General features: G+C 44.9%; 2 protein-coding genes across 3 annotated transcripts in view; one reads left to right on the top strand and one right to left on the bottom strand.

Moving 5' to 3' along the window:
* The first annotated feature begins 4,657 nt into the window (after positions 1-4,657).
* Positions 4,658-9,108, top strand: LOC142587658 (uncharacterized). Of its 2 annotated transcripts, XM_075698820.1 has the most exons (3): positions 4,658-4,743; positions 5,080-5,166; positions 8,382-9,108. In XM_075698820.1, the coding sequence occupies exons 1-3, from the start codon at positions 4,671-4,673 to the stop codon at positions 8,630-8,632; spliced, it is 411 nt and encodes a 136-aa protein (XP_075554935.1). In that variant the 5' UTR covers positions 4,658-4,670; the 3' UTR covers positions 8,633-9,108. The 2 variants fall into 2 exon arrangements, with proteins under 2 accessions (XP_075554935.1, XP_075554936.1); XM_075698821.1 differs by lacking the exon at positions 5,080-5,166.
* Positions 9,109-10,540: 1,432 nt separating this feature from the next.
* The window catches only part of LOC142587657 (uncharacterized), a 57,398-nt gene continuing 49,631 nt past the window's right edge, over positions 10,541-18,307 (bottom strand). The window contains exons 4-5 of the mRNA XM_075698819.1: positions 16,259-16,360; positions 10,541-10,851 (exon numbers count right to left, since the gene is read on the bottom strand). Of these exons, the coding sequence (XP_075554934.1) occupies positions 10,817-10,851; positions 16,259-16,360 (137 nt within the window). The 3' untranslated portion in view covers positions 10,541-10,816. The remainder of the gene's footprint in view (positions 10,852-16,258; positions 16,361-18,307) is intronic.

The raw sequence follows: 18,307 nt of genomic DNA, 5'->3' as shown, positions 1-18,307 counted from the left end.
GTATCTTGGCTCCGCTTCGAATAGTGGCGAGAAAAACAAATATCGCCGCTACATTTATCTCGCGCGTTGGCTTCTCCGGTTGCAGAAATGCCAATGAGTCATGCACCATTGATCACAGGCCTAACAAAAAAGAAACAGCCGCCCCTACATCCTTCGTGCCTGGCGTGCTTCATTGTACTCGAATTACCTCTTAGCCGCTTCAAGTTGCGTTCTCGGTAAGAACGTGTGCTCGTAGTGCCGCATGCAGCCTTTGCAAACTACGTCCTAGGCACTAGTATTTCCGTACAGTATTGCGGAAGTTAGAGCCACGAATGTCGACTATACAGCCAAGCTCATGCCTGTATACCTAATACACGAGCGTCTGCACGCTTCTTTATATTGCGTTGGCCGCACCTAGGGTCTCTCTTGGAGCCTTGACTCCGTCTCGTATGCACTATATTTTTTTAATTGAACGAACGATGATAACGATGTAAAGCATTCAGCGACAAAGGCAGTCGTCATGGGCTGATGTCCAAATATGGCGCGGCGGCCCAGAGAGCGTTGGCTGCGTTGAACGGAACTGTCTGAAAGAGAGTCCGAGAAAATGGCGAAATAGCCTCCGGTCGGAAAAACAGGCAAGCGCTTCCCTACGGCTCTCAGACGGAGACTGCTCAGAATTCAGAGAACGTTTCGTCAAATAGCAGTTTTATGCCATAGCTTCTGGCAAAGTGTCCGCGCAAGTTGCGTCTGCATTCGGTAGAGTGCTGCCAACTAGCGTTCGAAACTACCGTCCGTGGCCTCTGCTCCTCCGTCGCAGGCTGGCGTGTTGAAGCTGCGTCGCATTAGGTGTAGGCGACGACGGGTAGGCACCCCCCTGGGCGTTTTCGGCTGCGTCACGATCATAAAGCACGCTAGTCGTCCTGGTACCTTGAAGGCACAGCAGTCATTCATTCGCAGCTTCGACTGCCGTGAACATGTGCACTTTGCCAAGGAGCAAGTGAAAGTTGCCCGATTTCCTGGAGACATATTCTTTTAGTCAGCCAAAGGTGCTTCTGCTATCCAGAAGAGGATCGGAAGTCACCGAAGGTAAGTGCGCAGTGTTTTCTTGTTTCCTTATGTTATCAATTTACTGCGATTTCTTTTATTTTATCGATGCCTAAATATAGCGCCTGAAGTGTTCCTTATACCAACACTGATAACATTGCTGCCCCACAAAAATATGTGTACTTGTATTTTTCACGAGCATTGTTTGTGATTCATCATGCGGGTCCATACAAGTGAAATTATTTATTTCAACTAAGCGCTAGAAGAAAAGTTTTGGGTTTTAGGAAAAGAGCACAGGCTTCCAGAGCTTGGGTAGAATAATACCTCGTCACTGACACTAGCCAGTACATAAGTCCTTCTGTCAGAAACATCAGAAACCCAAGTTTTAAGAAACAGCACTCATACGAATCTTAGTGAGGCCCGTATTTTCCCAAGCACTTGAAGTTTTCAAGCTATGCCAGATATATAGTTGGCCCTGTGAGAAAATCTTTCGCTCTTGGTCATTGTTGCTGTCTGACTCATGTTTGTTATAAAACGCAGTCAGATCACCGCTGCTTTTCATAAGGGAGCATTCTAATGCTGTTCCTAAGGCAATCTGAGGAGGACAATGAGCGGTTTCGGAATTTCAGTGCTGGTCCGTATATATATATATATATATATATATATATATATATATATATACCCGTGTTGATATCTCTACTTAGCAATCATGGAATTTCCCTTGATATTAAGTTGTGCTCCGGGAATAAGCAGTTCGCGATGTAAGTTTGATTGTAAAATATACTGGAGAAATTTCTTTTCTGGAACTAATTGTGAATTGGCACTTTTTGCAACACATCCATCAAGATGTTGAGCTATAGAGGGTAGGTAAAAAATACGTACCCCATTTTCTAAAAATAGGGGAAATGCGATAAATATGTATTGTAACATAACTGCTTATCAAGCCTGAAGAACGCAGCTTGATAAAGAGGCTCGGTTAACACTTGCCCGGCGGAGAGACGTTCAAATCCACGTTACTAATGGGCGTCTGCTAGCGCACATGCCACGCCCTTTATATGACAGGGCGTGGTAGTTGAGTTGTTCGGCAGTTCGCCTTCAATTTTCTGAGAATGCCGCAGTGGACTGCGTACAGAATCAAATACCGAGCGTTTTTTGCCCCTCGAGAACTTGTGAACTCATAGTGTCGATGGGCTTCAACACACGGTTAAAATATCAGTTAATAGCATGTTAATACTACTTGTGTGTGTGTGTGTGTGTGTTAGCGTGTGTGTGGGCATGTGTGTGTGCGTGTGTGGGCGTATGTGCGTGCGTGCGCGCGCGCGCGTGTGTGTGTGTGTGTGTGTGTGTGTACGTGTGTGTGTGTGTGTGTGTGCGTACGTCTGTGCGTGCGTGCGTGTGTGTGCGTGTGTGTGTGTGTGCGCGTGTGCGTGTGTGTGTGAAACAACTGACGGGGGCCTGCCAGTTGCACTTCACTCCAGCATGCTCTACCTCCAAGAGTTTCGGCGTGGTGCCCCGCGCATTTACCGTTAGAGACGCTGAATTTTTTACAACACAATGTTCCCTTTTAAGGGCTGCTTTAGTGAACAATAAGTTGAACACTGTTAACGCCGACCACCCAGGACCGTCGAAGTAGCCTGGGCCTAGCAGTCTGGCGCTTGACCAGCAGGGAGGGGACGAGGCAGAGATGGCAGACGATTGACGTAATCAGTAACAAGAATATTTAATTACATCGTTACGGAGGGGTCAGCCGTACAAGCTTCATGAGGGAGAGTGACACAATTGCTGTAGCTTGTGCTGAAGGCTGAAATAAAGCCCCTGGCACTTCTAAAAAGTAGCGCCAGATATTAGAATAAAGCTTCAAGGCCATTCCGCCTCGCGAAGGTGGATGATCAACGGAGCTGTAATCATCGTAGTAAAATTGTGCTTTGCAAACGACCTATCGGTCGTTTGCAAAGCACAATCGGTGATAAACACGACAAATCAAGCCAAACGTATCGCCCACGAAGCCTCGGCCGAACTGCGCATCCGGACCACTGTAAGTGTCAGCCTTCCGTGCGGGGTACCTCCGTCATGGCACCGCATTACCCGCTTCGCACCCTGGGGGGCTTTCCACAAGAGCTCGCCGCTTACGCGCAGCCTGCTCGGCACGCTCCTCGCTGGTTCGTACCGCCCGCCACTCTCGCTCACGCTCACGTCGGTGGTCCCGAAGTTAGGCCTCGTTAGCAGTTTGTTCATCGGCAGTAGGCACAATATGCAGCCTCTCCATACTAGCCCACGCAACATACTAACTGCCTCTAGGGTTCCTTGTGCAGACGAGAAAATGCAGCAGATAACTTGTTAGCGACCACCTGTCACACCAAAAGATCGCTGCGCACTACGGTCATTAGCGCGCCCTCGGCGCAGCCAAACCGAGCAGCTGGCTAAGTCAGGAGCTGGAGTAGCTGTGACACGGGTGAATGAAGTCAAATCTATGCATACGCTCCCTTTGGGATAGGCAAACGATGCGCGCAAGGTGCTCGTCGTCTGCTATGTTCCCTTGTACTGAACTGAGAGGCGCGTTCAAGTTATCGTCCAATTCCGTAGCACAGCATTTCCCTACTTCTAGAAGATACAGGGGTTTTAGACTCAAGGCCCACAGAAAGCCCTGACTTAGGAGAAGCAGAGAGCGAACGCTTTCCAAGCTTGCGGCCGCCGCTCAGTGCGTGGCAGTCAGTTCAATGAATCTTCCGACCGTCACTGGCGCACCAGACGGAGAGGCATTGACGCGCATACACGCACACACGATACCGCCGCCCTTTTTGGTGCCTAGGAGAAGGATCGAATACGCACACGAAGCTCAACCACAGGACACATATAATACTGGCTTAACCAACCACCTCGCGTGCTAAAAGGAGACATCACTGGCGATCACACGCAGAGAAGGAGATTCTTGAATATGGGAAGGAAAGGTTGGGGTAAAGTGCAGCGCAGTAACTGTCTCTCAGCAGAGGACACCTCAACCGCGCTGCACAGGGGGTAGGGAATGAAAGTAGGGGGAGAGAAAGAGCACCAGAAACAGCAGCACACGCAGCCGTCAGGGCGTCGGGGGCGTCGGGGCCGCCTTGGGGAAGGAGAGAGTAATGCGCGCGCAAATACGAATCTTTTTTCATCGTTGTGGCTCCCTTGGTGTTTTTCAACTGTTACGGCCGACTCAGAGTATTTGAAACATCGGAGCTTTCGGCGTAGCTTCGGGCCGTGACACATATTGTTCATCCCGCAGGCCAGTCGTAACAACACATATTTTGGCTAGCAGCGCATCTACAATATAAGACAAAGCACTCTGCGCTCTCATTTCAAGAACCACATGGAACCTATTCATGTAATTATACAGTAGTCCCATATTTATATCAATATTATTGGGTAAATTACAAGCTGTGGAGTCAAACATACCACGCGCCTATTCTTCTATAGCAGTTTGGTGTGCGTAATCCACACAACAATCCTTTTCCACATTTTCGGATTCCTTGTGGATGTTTTTTTTTCCGGAAGGAACTGCGATATATATAATTGCGTAATTACGTTACACTCTGACTGTATAAATGACGTACTCTTTCTCTTGTCTCTTGCTTCTGTTTGTACCTGCCCTTACAGAGCGCCGCTTTTTGAACATGGCCCTAAGAGTTGTGGCCTGTTTGATCTTGGTGGTTCTTGTCACCAAGTGCGCACAGAGTGCTCCTCCAAGTAAGTGAGGCATTTTTTTCTCAATCTCTTGAAGTTTATGTTATCACCAGCAGCTCCTACTAAATGTTCTCAAATCATTCGGCTGGTGTTTTTGTGAACAAGGACAAATCCGTCCACGCAGCTTATTTATCCAACACTAACTTACTTTGCAAGACATTACACCAAATTTTTATTTAATGCCCTACTAAAGGTCAGTTAAAAGAAAAAGACCTCAGAAATATTGTTTTCCTTTGAGAACCTAACGCATCACCTGCAAGAATTCTATGTCTTTATATTGGATGATATATGTTCCAAGTTATATTTGTTGCCGTGCTAACTAAGTGTTTTCTTTAACAGTGGACGGTGCTGCACATAGCCAGCCTTCAAAGCACGTGCTACACCCTAATACCTATTCGGTGTTGCGTCCTTCGCCATCTTCTGACAGTACGTGTTGTCCTGAAAAGATGATGTCCTAGCTTCCGTCTTTACGCCGTAATTCACTCACCATATTTAATGTGACATTCATGCAGAGAAATAGGGGTAGTGCACAGCGTTCGGCAATTGCCAATGATCCAGTACTTAAGAGGAAGCTTTAGCTCGGGCCCAACTCCGACGCGGCCTATTCAAATACATGTAAAACGCAAAAACGTTTTTATGAGATAACCCCTGGACCGATTTTAATGAAATTTGTCGCATTTGAAAGAGAATGTTAAATTCTAGTGACTGTTGGAAGCGGAATTTCGATTTAGGGCTTGAATTTTCTTAAAACGATTTTCAAATATTTGACCATTTGAAAAAAATAGAAGCACGAAGTTTATAAATTCATAGCTCTGCATCAAGAACAGATATCGCGGTTCTGTAAACGGCATCCATTAGATCATTCAAAGCGGACAAATTCAGTATGTCATTTCACATCTTATGTGAATTTGTTACGTTGGTTACAACGGTTTTGCAAAAGTTGTATTTCTCTATGATTAAATTTTTTTATATTTATGTGTAACATATCAATTTTGTCCGCTTTAGATGTGTTATTAGATACAATTCACAGAATTGTATTATCATTTTTAGTGGTTAAGTTACAGAGTTGTAAACTAGATAGTTTCGTTTTTTGAAAATTTTCTATTTTTGCCAATTTTTAATAAAAATTGACAATCTAACTCAAAAATTCGAAACCAACAGTCACTAGATTTTAAGTTTGTCTTTTAAATGCAACAAACCTCGTCAAATTTGGTGCAGTGGTTGCCGAGAAAAACGAATTCTCCTTTTACATGTATTTAGATAGGAGCACTCGAGCTAAAGCTTCCTCTTAAGTGCTTCACTGAAGCAGTGCATGGTCTGCGGAATGTGCTGTCACGTCCGATTTGGCAGTAGACCCATAACAAATTTTTATATATATATATATATATATATATATATATAACCTCCTCGGTTACGAAGAGACGATCTGGCTGGCCTTGTTCTTGTGCTCTTCTTCTTCATTACAATATATATATATATATATATATATATATATATATATATATATATATATATATATATATATATATATATATATATATATATATGCCTTGCTTTCTATATATATGAAGTAACGAAATGACAGAGATATTGGCAGATTGAGAGGTGGGGGCGTATGTGCCGAACATGCCATCTTGCAGTACGGAGCGTTCAGCGAGCACTTCCTTCCCGCCCTTCCAACGCTTGACATACCTAACCTTTTCTACAGCTCCCCGAGTGCCTTCCTACTCCTAGCAGGCTAGTCCGTGAGGGTAAACGGTATAGGCCCCTGGGGAGAGGGAGGTTAACAAGAGGGCATGTGCGGTTGTTTACCCTGTTCTGAGGAAGGATAAGGAGTATGAAATAATCTATAAACGAAGAGAATGTGTAAACAAGGTATCAATTAGGCAGCAGAGAACTTGAGTCAAGAATAACGATGGTGGGCATCGTTGCACGTAAACCTAAATATATAGATATACACCCAAATGACCATGGCTCGTAAGAAGAACCCGATAGTCCACACTTACAGAATAAACTAAGTTTCATTATAAACTGTGACTGAATTCAAATACCTATGAATATACGTTACATCAACTTTGAATTGCAGTAGTCATTTTAAACACATTGTCTCAGTAGCTTCAAGAAAACTTTGGCACCTGAATAATCGCCTGCAACACTGCACATTTGAAACCAAGTTGGCCGCTTATACATCACTAATAGGATCCCAACTGGAATATGGTGACGTCTTTTAGGACCCGCGTGCCAAATCAGACATTAACGCGCTTGAAAGTGTTAAGAAAAGAGCGATAAGATTCATCTTGAACTCGTACGGCAGGCACATGTTTGTTAGCAATCTCATGAAAAGAAACGGCATTCAAACACTGGAAACGCCACAAAATATTATCGGCTACAAATATTCTACAATAAAATCAACAGAAACACTAAATTAGACTTCAACACTTACATGCAGTTTAACAGAGCCAGACCAACCAGATGGAAACATGATAAAACAATTGTAATGCCTCAGACAAGCATTATGCAGATCATTTTTCCTTCTTTCCCCGATCCATAGCAGAGTGCAACGCTTTGCCACCAACGATTGTAAACGTGCCATAAATCTATTCATTCCTTACTGTTTTTAAAGATTACATGATATAGCGTAGTGCTAGCATTCCCTTAATTTTCGTGACCTGTAGCATAAATCATTGAGATCCTTGTTCAAAATCTATTCGCAGTTTTGCTCAGTGATTGTGAGTATTATATTCTTGCCTTCTTTATGTTTGTTCGTGGGTGAATGCCTTTGATTATATTTTATAAATTATATCTGCTGTCCTCATTGGTAAATTGTCAAGTGTTGCATAACTTCTGTCAACGTTGTTTCCTCTGTGTCTTGGAGAGTATTCATTTTATAACTTTATGCTATCGCCAGGAGTGTATGTTTGCTTTTGTTCTACTTTCAACTTGTACCCACTCCTGCCCTTGGCCGCTTATGGGCAGTTGGCAGTATTCAATAAATAAAAAAACCGGTCTCCGACTAAAAACATTAAAAGAAAAGAAACCAAGATGTTTCGGCTTCCATATGGGGGCCTTGTTCAAAACCCGTACTCTGAAGCAGTTCAAACCAGATTGTGAACAAGGCCCCCGTATGGGCGCCGAAACGTCTTGGTTTCTTTTGTTTTATTATTTTTGGTTGGTGTCCGTTTTACCCTTGACTATGAGCAATCCCACCAGACGACCTTCCGTCGAACTCATGATTTTAGTAGAAAGCTATGTGAGCCCTGTACATTGAGTCTATCAAAGAGTCGCAGTGTCACACACATCGTAAGTGTCAGGTACAGACACACAGTGTCTGAGAATGCACAGTGTTAAGTCACATTCACTGTTAGGTGAACAGTTAGGTCACAATTTGATGCACAATATCGGGTCCTCTAGTAATACAGCAGTGCCTTTTCAACGAATCAAGCATCTTGCGCGGCAAAGCATTCAACTGAGATGGGCAACGACAATACCCCCTGTGAATGAGACACCCCAACGTCAAACAGTGGTGTAGATGGGAAGGCAAATGTGCCTTGTCGTTTTTTGTGTTGTGTTGGCGTTTCATACTGGTGTGATATTACCCTGCAAATGCAATATCAGCCCACCGGCAACCATCCCTTACGCAGAATCCTGTAATCCTGGCGAGCATGATGACTACGACGAGGAAAAAGAAGTAACTACTTGTCAGGGCTTCAGCCAAGAAAGCGACTGCAAGATGGTCCTGGAAGCCGATGGTTGTCGACGTTGCCACTGTCCACGCGCTTGTCCATCCATCTATTGTGGTCTACGTTGCCGGCGCGTGTTGAGGTCTGGGGCCTGCCCCTACTGCGACTGCCGCAGAGGCAAACAGGTGTACGTGCTGGGAAAGAAGCCCTAGTGCGCCATTGCCCAAAGTATTGTCTGTCTGCTTTGATATAACGTATCACGTTTACCCTGGGCATTGTATTACTCAGTGCATATGCTTGGACCACGCAAGTTGTCATTCTTATAATTTCTCGGATGCACTTCTGTACACGGCGAGAATAAGGTTCTTTTTTTATTAGATTTTGATCAAGTACTATTGAACTTAAATTTTCCTGCGCAGAAGAAAATGCGTAATAATGAGATGGAACACTAGTTCATATCTGATATGTTCATGTCGCAAACAAGTTTACCGCAAATTGGGCTCTAATTGTCTAATGTCTTAAAAACGTGCTGTATTTTTCACGTACGCCACAGTGAGCTGAAACAGCAAGTGCGATCAGAAAAGTCGTGCTTGAATACTGTGCAATAATTCAGACTACCTTCTGCGCATCGAAATATTTGGCACGAGAATTCTGCAGCGCCAATAAAGTTTGTTTCACGCTGTCTTCATATCGTCTGTAGTAACCATCGTCTTGTTCAATCGTAACAAAAACTCGCAAAAAAGAGAACAGTACAATTATCGCAATCAGCGGGTCGATCTTATCCGATAAGTTCGGGGATGTTAGCCATGGTATACATCATTTATCACCCTCGAAAGTACAAAACATTTCACTATGGGATCTATCGGGTGCAACACAGAACACACAAGTGAATGAGGCGGACAACAGCGCTACGGCAGCTAAATATATATTAATATCCCAACTGAAATAATTATATGAAGACAGTTCTCATACATGCTCCCTAAAATTGGACAATGAATCGCTGTACCATTCTCACCTGCCTTTTGTTTCTGTATATTACGACACGAAACCCACCGCTATAGCCTAGTATTTACGTCGATACATCTTTACATCGCTGAGCTTGAAATCGAGAGTTCGATGCCAGTCTTGGCACCCAAAATACGATGGACACAAAATGTAAGAACGCTCGTGTGCTAAGAATTAAATGCGCCTTCAAAAGCGCCAGGTGTCCCAAGATCATTACGGAAACTCGAACCACGGCGTGCCTCATAATCAGATGCTGGTTTTGGCACGTAAAATACCATTCTTTTCCCATCACACTGCCATGAACCTGCGCCAACTAAGCGAAATTCCAGTTCTTCTTTTCAATATGAATGCACAATAGGCGGCCTAAAAGTGACTGTCTCGTTGGTAGTTAGAGGCACACCCATGCCTTTAAACACGTAATGAAACCGACAAGAAGGGCGTAAAAGTCAAATATCAGCCATCCTCCTGTGTCTGCAACTTATGAACATAAAATTGCGACGAGCTGTATGTGCAGCTATTTCGATACTAGTGCGTAAATTTAAGTTATACTCAGCGATTAATATTTGTACAGGCCTATGTTTATTTTGAAACGTAATTACCGGCGGCACTTAAAATGTGCTTAGAGAACTTGCCTCTTTTGTCGCCTCAGGAGACTCAGTGCTTAGTCTAAAATTCAATGTAATCGCAACTGTCATTGTAATGTTAGCAACTTTTCTGGAAGTACCTGAGCCGAAACCGAATATGACCGACTTAAAACAAGCAGACACTGGAAACACAAATGCCGGAGAAAAGGACTTTCCAGTTCACACGCATTGGTTTGCATTGGCGGACTCACCTGTTCGAGGGCATGGAAAAGGAACGAGCCCGCAGGAAGCACTTTCATTTCATAACCGTGCTGGCAATAACTGCCGTGTTTGGTGGAAAGGTACAACTGAAAGGAATATTTATTATAAACTGTTTATGACGAAAACAAACAGCAGGTTGCAGAGGGCTCACTCATAAAGGAGGGTTATCAAACTATGTAGCTTGAACACCCCCCCCCTCTCCCCGGCGAAACACAGTAACATTATACGCGGCCCAACGATTACGACAGGTAGAAAAGAGCAGGGCTCAACGTGTAATAGAGTGGTGCGTGTTAATGCGCACACGTTTTTATTCGGCGAGTAGGTTATTTACTTCGTATTAGTCAAACATAATTTAATAATATTCATTATATAGTGTGATTTAAATAAAGAGGATCGAGCGAAGCATTCTCGGAAAGTGGCGAGTTTTTGTATAATATCCAATATGACATATGTGGTAGAATTCGGAGCAAATGCAGGGTCCGCGCAATCTGTTCACTGTCCACACGCTTGTCGTGCCGGTCGTGCAGGCGTCTTCTTCCACTGATTCTAGCCCCCACTGCGTGGGCCTTGCTTCATGTAACCTGCGTGAGAACATAAAACATGAGCGCTAAAAACATCTGAGACAAGCTTTCTTTTTTTTGTATGTGTTCGAGACCGAACTGTGCAGGAAGTGTCAAAGGTGGGAAAGTTCCTGAAATTATACAAGCTACCCTTCCTACCTGGTCTACGGAATCGTTCAAGCAACGTTTTATTGGGCGCCACAGTGAAGACTGCAGACGTCGAGCTAAACTCGGTATTATGTGGTACGAGGCACAAAGTTTCCATTTTATGACATGTTATAGCAACAAATGGAGCTGTTGATGTCAATACTTTCTGAACTAAAGTGTACCTGGCCGACGATATGGTCAGGTGTCCGACCGACAATCAGAATGAATACGAGTGCAGCCTACTCCTGCCCATTCCATCCTTTATTTATTTATTTATCGCCAGTGCTCTCAGGGTTCAAAGGCGTTCCACACTGGAAGGGTAAAAAGCCAAATCCATATAAATTCAATTTATCAAAAACCAAGGTAAAGAAAAAGTCATTTTTTTTTTACAATCAGAGATAAGAGTGTCCGAAGCAGCAGTCTGACATAGATGAAATGTATGAAGGAGAAGGGAAAAAAGGTGTTTTTCAAAACGGTGTCATAATTAATAACCAATTTCATGAACGGGACAAAGCTGAAACATGACGCACTGCAAGGTCGGACAGTTTTAAAGCGGTCTTCATCGACGTTACAAAGGCATGACGCAAATAAGTAGCAAGAATGAAACAAGTGTCTAGAGTTTGATTGCTTTAAACCTGTTTGCAAAAGTTAGTTTCGAGCGTCGGGCGCCGTTACGGCGCATAAGACTTGCGGCATACAGCGTCACCGCGGGCATCACCGCAAGCCAGGTTTTGGCGCTTCTAAATAGCCGAGAGATGGCGGTTCGCTGGCAGAGGAGATGGCTTTGTTAGAAGTGAACGTAGGATGGTTTAAAAGGGCGACAAATGAAGGGGGGTGAATTCGGGTGGGAGCACGGCAACGGAAGCATATTGGCAAGTGCGTATTCTCGTTACAACTGTCAACACGTCACTGTCGTTGCTACATGATGCGCGACAACCGCAGATTTCTTCCGAGTATTTTCAAATTGGCCGCCTTCTTAATAAAGAAGCGCGGCACCGCCCTGCTTATAAAAACTCCAATCCCTCCTCGTTGCCCGGGTGTCTGCATGCGTGAATTTTGTGGAAATGGGCATGCGTGACATAATTGCGAAAGTACAGGGCAGAACCGCACGGGTTCCATATGTGCTCTTCAGTTTCTGTTCAGCAATATAGCGCTTTTTCGCAAATGTAAATCAATTCGGTAGCATTAATAAGGGATCTCTTCATCGCATCAATGCTCAGTACCTGATCCGCTGGCCGCAAAACGCTGCTGGGTGAATTTACGACCCCACGGAGCGACTCATTGTTGAAGAGTTTTCTTATACCCTGATATACGGACCAGGTATGCTGAGCATTAGTGCAATGAACAGATGCCTTAGTAATGCTGAAATATTGATTTGCATTTACGAAAACGCGCTGTATTGCGAAACAGAAATTGAAGAGCAAATGTGAAACCCCTTCGGGTTCAGCCTTGTGGTTTTGCAATTATGTTACGCATGCCTATTTCTAAAACTATATACACGCATGCAGACAGTCGCGCAGTGAGGACTGATTGGAATTTTCCTAGCCTGGTATACGGTATATGAGCCGCCCAATTTCGCTAGGCCGGCACCGAGGACCTGTGTTGACAGCAATAGCTTAATGATATTGTCAGCAAGCAGTATGTTGGATGTTGAATTATCACCTTAGGGTTTTAACTCTGCATAACGAAGGCTGTCTTCATTTGAGATGCACGACCCCTGATTTCTCAATTAGCACCGATGGGCAGGGACAAGAAAGAGAGCAAAAATTCTCTTTCTTAGCCGCGATCACTACATACCATAGTTTTTTCCATGATGCTAAGGATCTGCTTTTCCAAAAAGTGTGTATTTTACATGAATCGGCCTCTAAGCATAATATGTATTCCCCAAAGGCCATTGCTGTAGGCCGATGCAGCAGTTGTCGTTTTATGATAACAAGAGATTACTGGCGTTTTGTCTGGATGACAAGGATGACGAGGAAAAGAGAGGCAAAGCGAGCACGTCGATTTTTTTTTGTTTGCGTACTTCACGGTCAGTGAAGAATGAGCGCGCGCTTGCGACCCTACATCTGTTTTTATAACAAAACGCCTGGCTGGGTCAAGTTCACGCTTCAATCGCTGCCACCCACGAAATTTTTAGTGCACTCCTGCTTGCGACAGAGTTTCCTGCTGTGGTGACTAAAACAGCAGTGCGTATGAAAGAAGAGGGGGGGGGGGGTTCGCATAGGATGTGGAGGAACCCTGGGCCAATTCCTTGCAATCTTCACACCGCAATTGAAGAACAGGGCAGTCGTACTGGCAGTCGTGGGTCGTATTAGATTGGATTGGAAAAACTTCAATAAAAGTTCTGCAGGACGCACGTCAGTGCGCAGTGGGCGTCTCCCACGCAAGGACCGACAGGGAGTGCCTGACGGCCGCTGGTCGAGCCTGCTGGACGGCCCATTGCTGGTCTTGTAGGAGTGGGCTTCATATGGTCTTCTCCCACTTGTCGGAGGTAGAATCGGGCGGGGCGTTTCTGCACTCCCAGAGCACGTGTGCGAGTGTCGCCGTGACCCCGCACGAGGGGCAAGCATCGTCTGGGTACATGTCCGGGTAGATGATGTGCAAGGTGGAGGGGTTTGGATAGGTATCTGTCTGGGTCGTATCTACCCTGTCTTTTTGTGCATTGATCGTTCTTGTTCTATGCTAGCATATTGTTAAAAAACAAACTACATCTTATTCTACTTGTATTGGAATAGAAAATGCACCCACACCTAATTCCTGAATAGTCACATCGCCGTGTGGCCTTGTGCCCTTCCTTGAGCCCTGCTAGACAACTTTGAAATTGTCTAAAGCAACAGGTTGCAATTTGGCTAACAATGAGGACTACTTTGGTCCATCACGAAAAAAAAATTAAATGTTTTTTTCGCACTCTTCCATACTAGCTTTCAGTTCCGGTAAAAAAGCAGACACTTATGCGGAACATTAGGTTCAGCCAGATTGATTATTCAACTGTTTTTAAGTACCATTTGCCTGCCTTACGGTAGCCGACGACGTCTTTGTTTTTGAGAGGTAGAATTTAAACATGCGTGCAAGACGAGCTCAGGTTGACCGCAGATTGCCCGTTCTCACCTCTGAGTGCGTTCGCCTCTATCACAGCCTGCGTATGCCGAAGCGTGTATCGTACATATAATCACACCCAGTTTTCAACTCCGTAAGCTGCGCAGTCAGTGTGAACTGCTACATACGCCAGCACATTCGCCCAATATGGGTCAGGTAGGTCACTTTTCTGGCACGGCAATTCTCTGCTTCTCGCCACTTGTCAAGGGGGACAATCGTCCACGCAGTGCCGAGAAAGGCCTCTTGTCTTTTGATGTTAAAAAGCCGTGTCACACGCTTCTCGTTCGCTCAACGCCACTGTTGGGGTGCTGGGAGGAACTGTTTTATATAAAGGCGCTTGCGTCTCCAACGGAACACGGAGGTTGCCTCGTCGTTATGCAAGCCAAGAAGCGTGTGTATACATGGAAGTGACCGATTAGGGGGTCACGCACTCCGTTACGCATGAGCTCGCACGTCGCGTCTGGCTTCCGGGCGCAATTTTGGAAAGTTGTCTGGCCAGGTGCTCCGGCCCATCAGCACGGACATTTGCGAAACCTCGCCTTCGGCGTGGGCCTCATGCACCCCTCGCGTATATGCCTGCCTTCTACCACGACGCGGCTGCTTGTCGGGGATGCCACGAAGTGCGGACGTGGAAAGTGCGCCCGAGGAATGCTACTCTTGCTTCAGCCCTGCGGGTCATGCAATTAGATTTTTCTCGCTACCTGTATACTTCAGAGCTTCTTTTAGCGGTGACTGCCCGATCAGTAAACGGCCTTGAGGTGAATATACAGTAAGTGCCTTCTTTTTTCGTCTTTGAGTTTTCTAGAAAAAAATAATTGGGCAGCTTCGCCCTGAGGGCTAGCATATAAAGCAATAACATGGCTTAGCGCTGCGCTGAAACTTCCTAGATGGTCTTCTAAAAATGCGCGCGCAGGCATCTTCACGGGATGGACCACGAAAAGTAACCGATGATAGTCATCTAAAGAAAGGAAAGACACTTCACTCTGCAACCCGTGAGGGAGCGTGGCGAAGTGCCGTCAGGGTAGAGGGAGTGGGAAGCGAAAGATGATAGAGAAAGAGGGAGGATGTAACTGCCGCTGCGTGACCCTTCCCCCCCCCCCCCCCGCCATAGTTCAGTTGAGCTCTAGAGCTCTAAATCGTGAATTGCGTTCCTGTTGTGGCGGCCGCATTTCGATAGAGGCTAAATGCAAAAAAAAGGAAAGAAACGCCGGTCTCTTCCTATTTAATCGCAGCATAAAGAACTGCGGGTGGTCAAAAATGATTCCGCTGTGTGGTTGCACGGCACGCACTTCAATGGTGGACGAGACGGGACAGAAAGTGACGTTGTCAGCGTTTTTTGCTCGAACTGCAGTGTCCACACCGATCTGACCACTGTAAGCACAAACTCGGTGGTATGCCCACAGCTTCACGGCGGGAACCGATAGTGCAAAGTTTTAGCAGAGCATCGCTTACGTTCTGCCCCGCTCATATTTCATGCGCACCCGTGGCTGCATGAACTGCGTTTGATTCTGCTCATTCATCATACGCGCCACCCAGAGACGCCAGTGATGCACTCTGAAAAAAGAAAGACTAAGAAACCAAGCAGATGCACCTATAACGCTTCGCTAAAACGCAGCGCAACGTGGGCAGCGTTCGGTACGTTCCGTGGACAGTATGAGCGTTGTGCCGTACACGTCTGAGCGACCCCGCTAATGTCACGTTGATGTTGAAATTTGTCAGGATACCCCGGTATCTGCGGAGCGGACCGGAAGCAATCCGTTAAAACTGTCTGCTCTTTGTTCACACAACGCCCATACCAGCAGCTTAAGGCAGAAAGCTGCCCTGGCGGTGCTGCAGAGTCGCTTTGTCACTTATGTGTAGAAACTTTCATCGGCTCTGTGGCCGCAGCGTGTTCAGGACTTCGAAAACTTTCTCTCCAGCATTTTGAAGGTAAAGGTAGCCAAGAAAAAGAAAATCAATGAAAGTAGCATATATATATATATATATATATATATATATATATATATATATATATATATATATATATATATATATATATATATATATATACAGCCAAACTGGCGCCACCTTGAGGGTTATATAAATTTATAACTACAGTGGCAATGAAGTCTGTGCATTTTGTGAACGTTCGTACATACATACGTCATAATACATACTTTCAAACATCCTCTACCGCGAAACGTACCGCACTTGCAGTAGGGACACTTTCCTCTCCTCTGCCTGACGAGGCATCCGTACTCCTCCGGGCAGTTCCCGATCGGCGGACATGACAGGCTGCCCGCCAACGCTGCATACAGTGACAACGAGCAGTAAAACAGGGCACGCGGTATGCCGCTCATTGATTAGGCAGCACTAAAATGAATATAGCTAATGAGTTATACATGTGAACCACAGCAACTCTCACAAATTGAGAAACAAGTTTCCCCATGACACCTTAGTGTGGAGCTTGTGACGAGTGGTATTCGCAGAAGTTATAAATTAGTAATCTGTAAGTTAAAGAAAAACCCTGTCTCATGTCCGTGAATCTAATAGAGAGTGCATAATTTAATTGGTACCTTCTTAAGCTGCACACTTGATCACTGTGAATCAGTTTTGTTCTCGAAATGTCACCACTTCCGCAGAGGTGGAAGGGTCAATATATAGGTTATTTTATTAGCATGAGTTGTGGTTTTTCTAGTGTAAAAATAATAAATTGACGCTTCGCTTAATCAGAACATGTTCGCTATACTGCACTTTTTGTCAAGTAGCTACAGTGAGTTTTTTCTCGACATGTTTTAATTACAGCATGCTGCCCCCGTTAGTTTCACAGTGAATGTTGACGTTCTTGTTCTACGAGCAAAGTGATCTCTGCTTACACAAGCAGTGTGAACACACACATAAACATTGTGCTTTCTTAGCATGGCACTTTATGCAGTAGTTGCGTGACGTTCACATGCAAAAGCGCATTTTTTGTCTTCACAAACATTGACATACATTCTCGCATTATAATAGGTGACGCATTTATCCCCAACGAACAGTCAATAGAACATTTAAACTGAATCTGCATGGGAAAATATGCCACTTTCAAATCAAGTGAAATTTGCGTTTACTATCTCACCAACTTCTTGTAACAGTTTAGGGAGTGTAATTTATAAGAACATCTAGGTGGGATAGTCGGTAAATATTCTCGCACAGATGTTTTTGTGCGAAAGAAAAGGGAACAACAAAAGAAATCTAAATAGACAGGACTCGCGCTCGTCTTGTTAATGTGCCCTTTTATGGTTCCTTCTTTTTTTTCGCGCAGAAAAGCATGTAAGCAAGTAGGAGCTGTAAAGCCGGCATCAATATTGGGGGGCACCATTCGCACAAATTGGGGCACGTAGAATCCTTCAGTAAAGTGGAAAGTTGGGCTAGTTGGTGAGTGATCATCATACCTTGCTGGTGAAGCAGCGCACCGACACGGACACAGTGAAGACAAACAGGAGACAGGAAACAGGAAACAGGAAACAGGAGCAGCGAGTGTCGTCTTTTCCTGTTTGTCTTCACTGTGTCCGTGTCGGTGCACTGCTTCACCAGCAAGGTACGATGATAGAACTCCTTCGTAATGCGTCGGCTGTCACGCACTCGTCATCTAGCCATCGTTACTGCCAGATGCCGTCGAGTCACTTCTCAATGCTGTCACTGAAGAACATTCACTAGAGCCAAATTTTTCGCCACTGTACATAGCTTCTTAACGGTGGCTAGCAGTTAGGAAATTCGAAAATCAGTCGATAGAATCTATTCGTTATTTACGCTATCGGAGAACATGACGCAAACAAAGGGATTTTGAGGTGATATTGAACCATTGTCTATTGGGCCTCACGCGTAGCCTTCCAAGCATAACGCCATGGCGAGGCCAATCCCTCGTGTCTTTGATGTCTTGCTTGCAAATAGGTGGCGCTGTAGACAAGATGCGTATGTAGCCGCACCCAAACTACATAGTTATTCAACTTGCACGGGATCCTGCAATAGTTGTCTAGATGCTCTCCATGTGGCTTTGGTGCAATCAGAAATATTTCGCTGATAAACTGTTTTTTTTTCAGTGTTATTTTAGATGACGTCAGGGGTTCTGAAATTTAGAAGTATCCGGAGATCATATGCACTATTCTCAGTGTTTATGAGCTCGGGATGAGCAATTGTGTGCACTAAATGAAGCAATCATTGCAGTGATTGGTAGTTTTTTTTTTTAAATTCTGATGACACTTTGACGACACTT

Source organism: Dermacentor variabilis, chromosome 7 (genome assembly GCF_050947875.1).
Source record: "Dermacentor variabilis isolate Ectoservices chromosome 7, ASM5094787v1, whole genome shotgun sequence".
NCBI classification, from domain to species: Eukaryota; Metazoa; Arthropoda; class Arachnida; order Ixodida; family Ixodidae; genus Dermacentor; species Dermacentor variabilis.
Note: the sequence above shows the minus strand (reverse complement) of the source record. Positions and strands in the feature narration are given on the sequence as shown.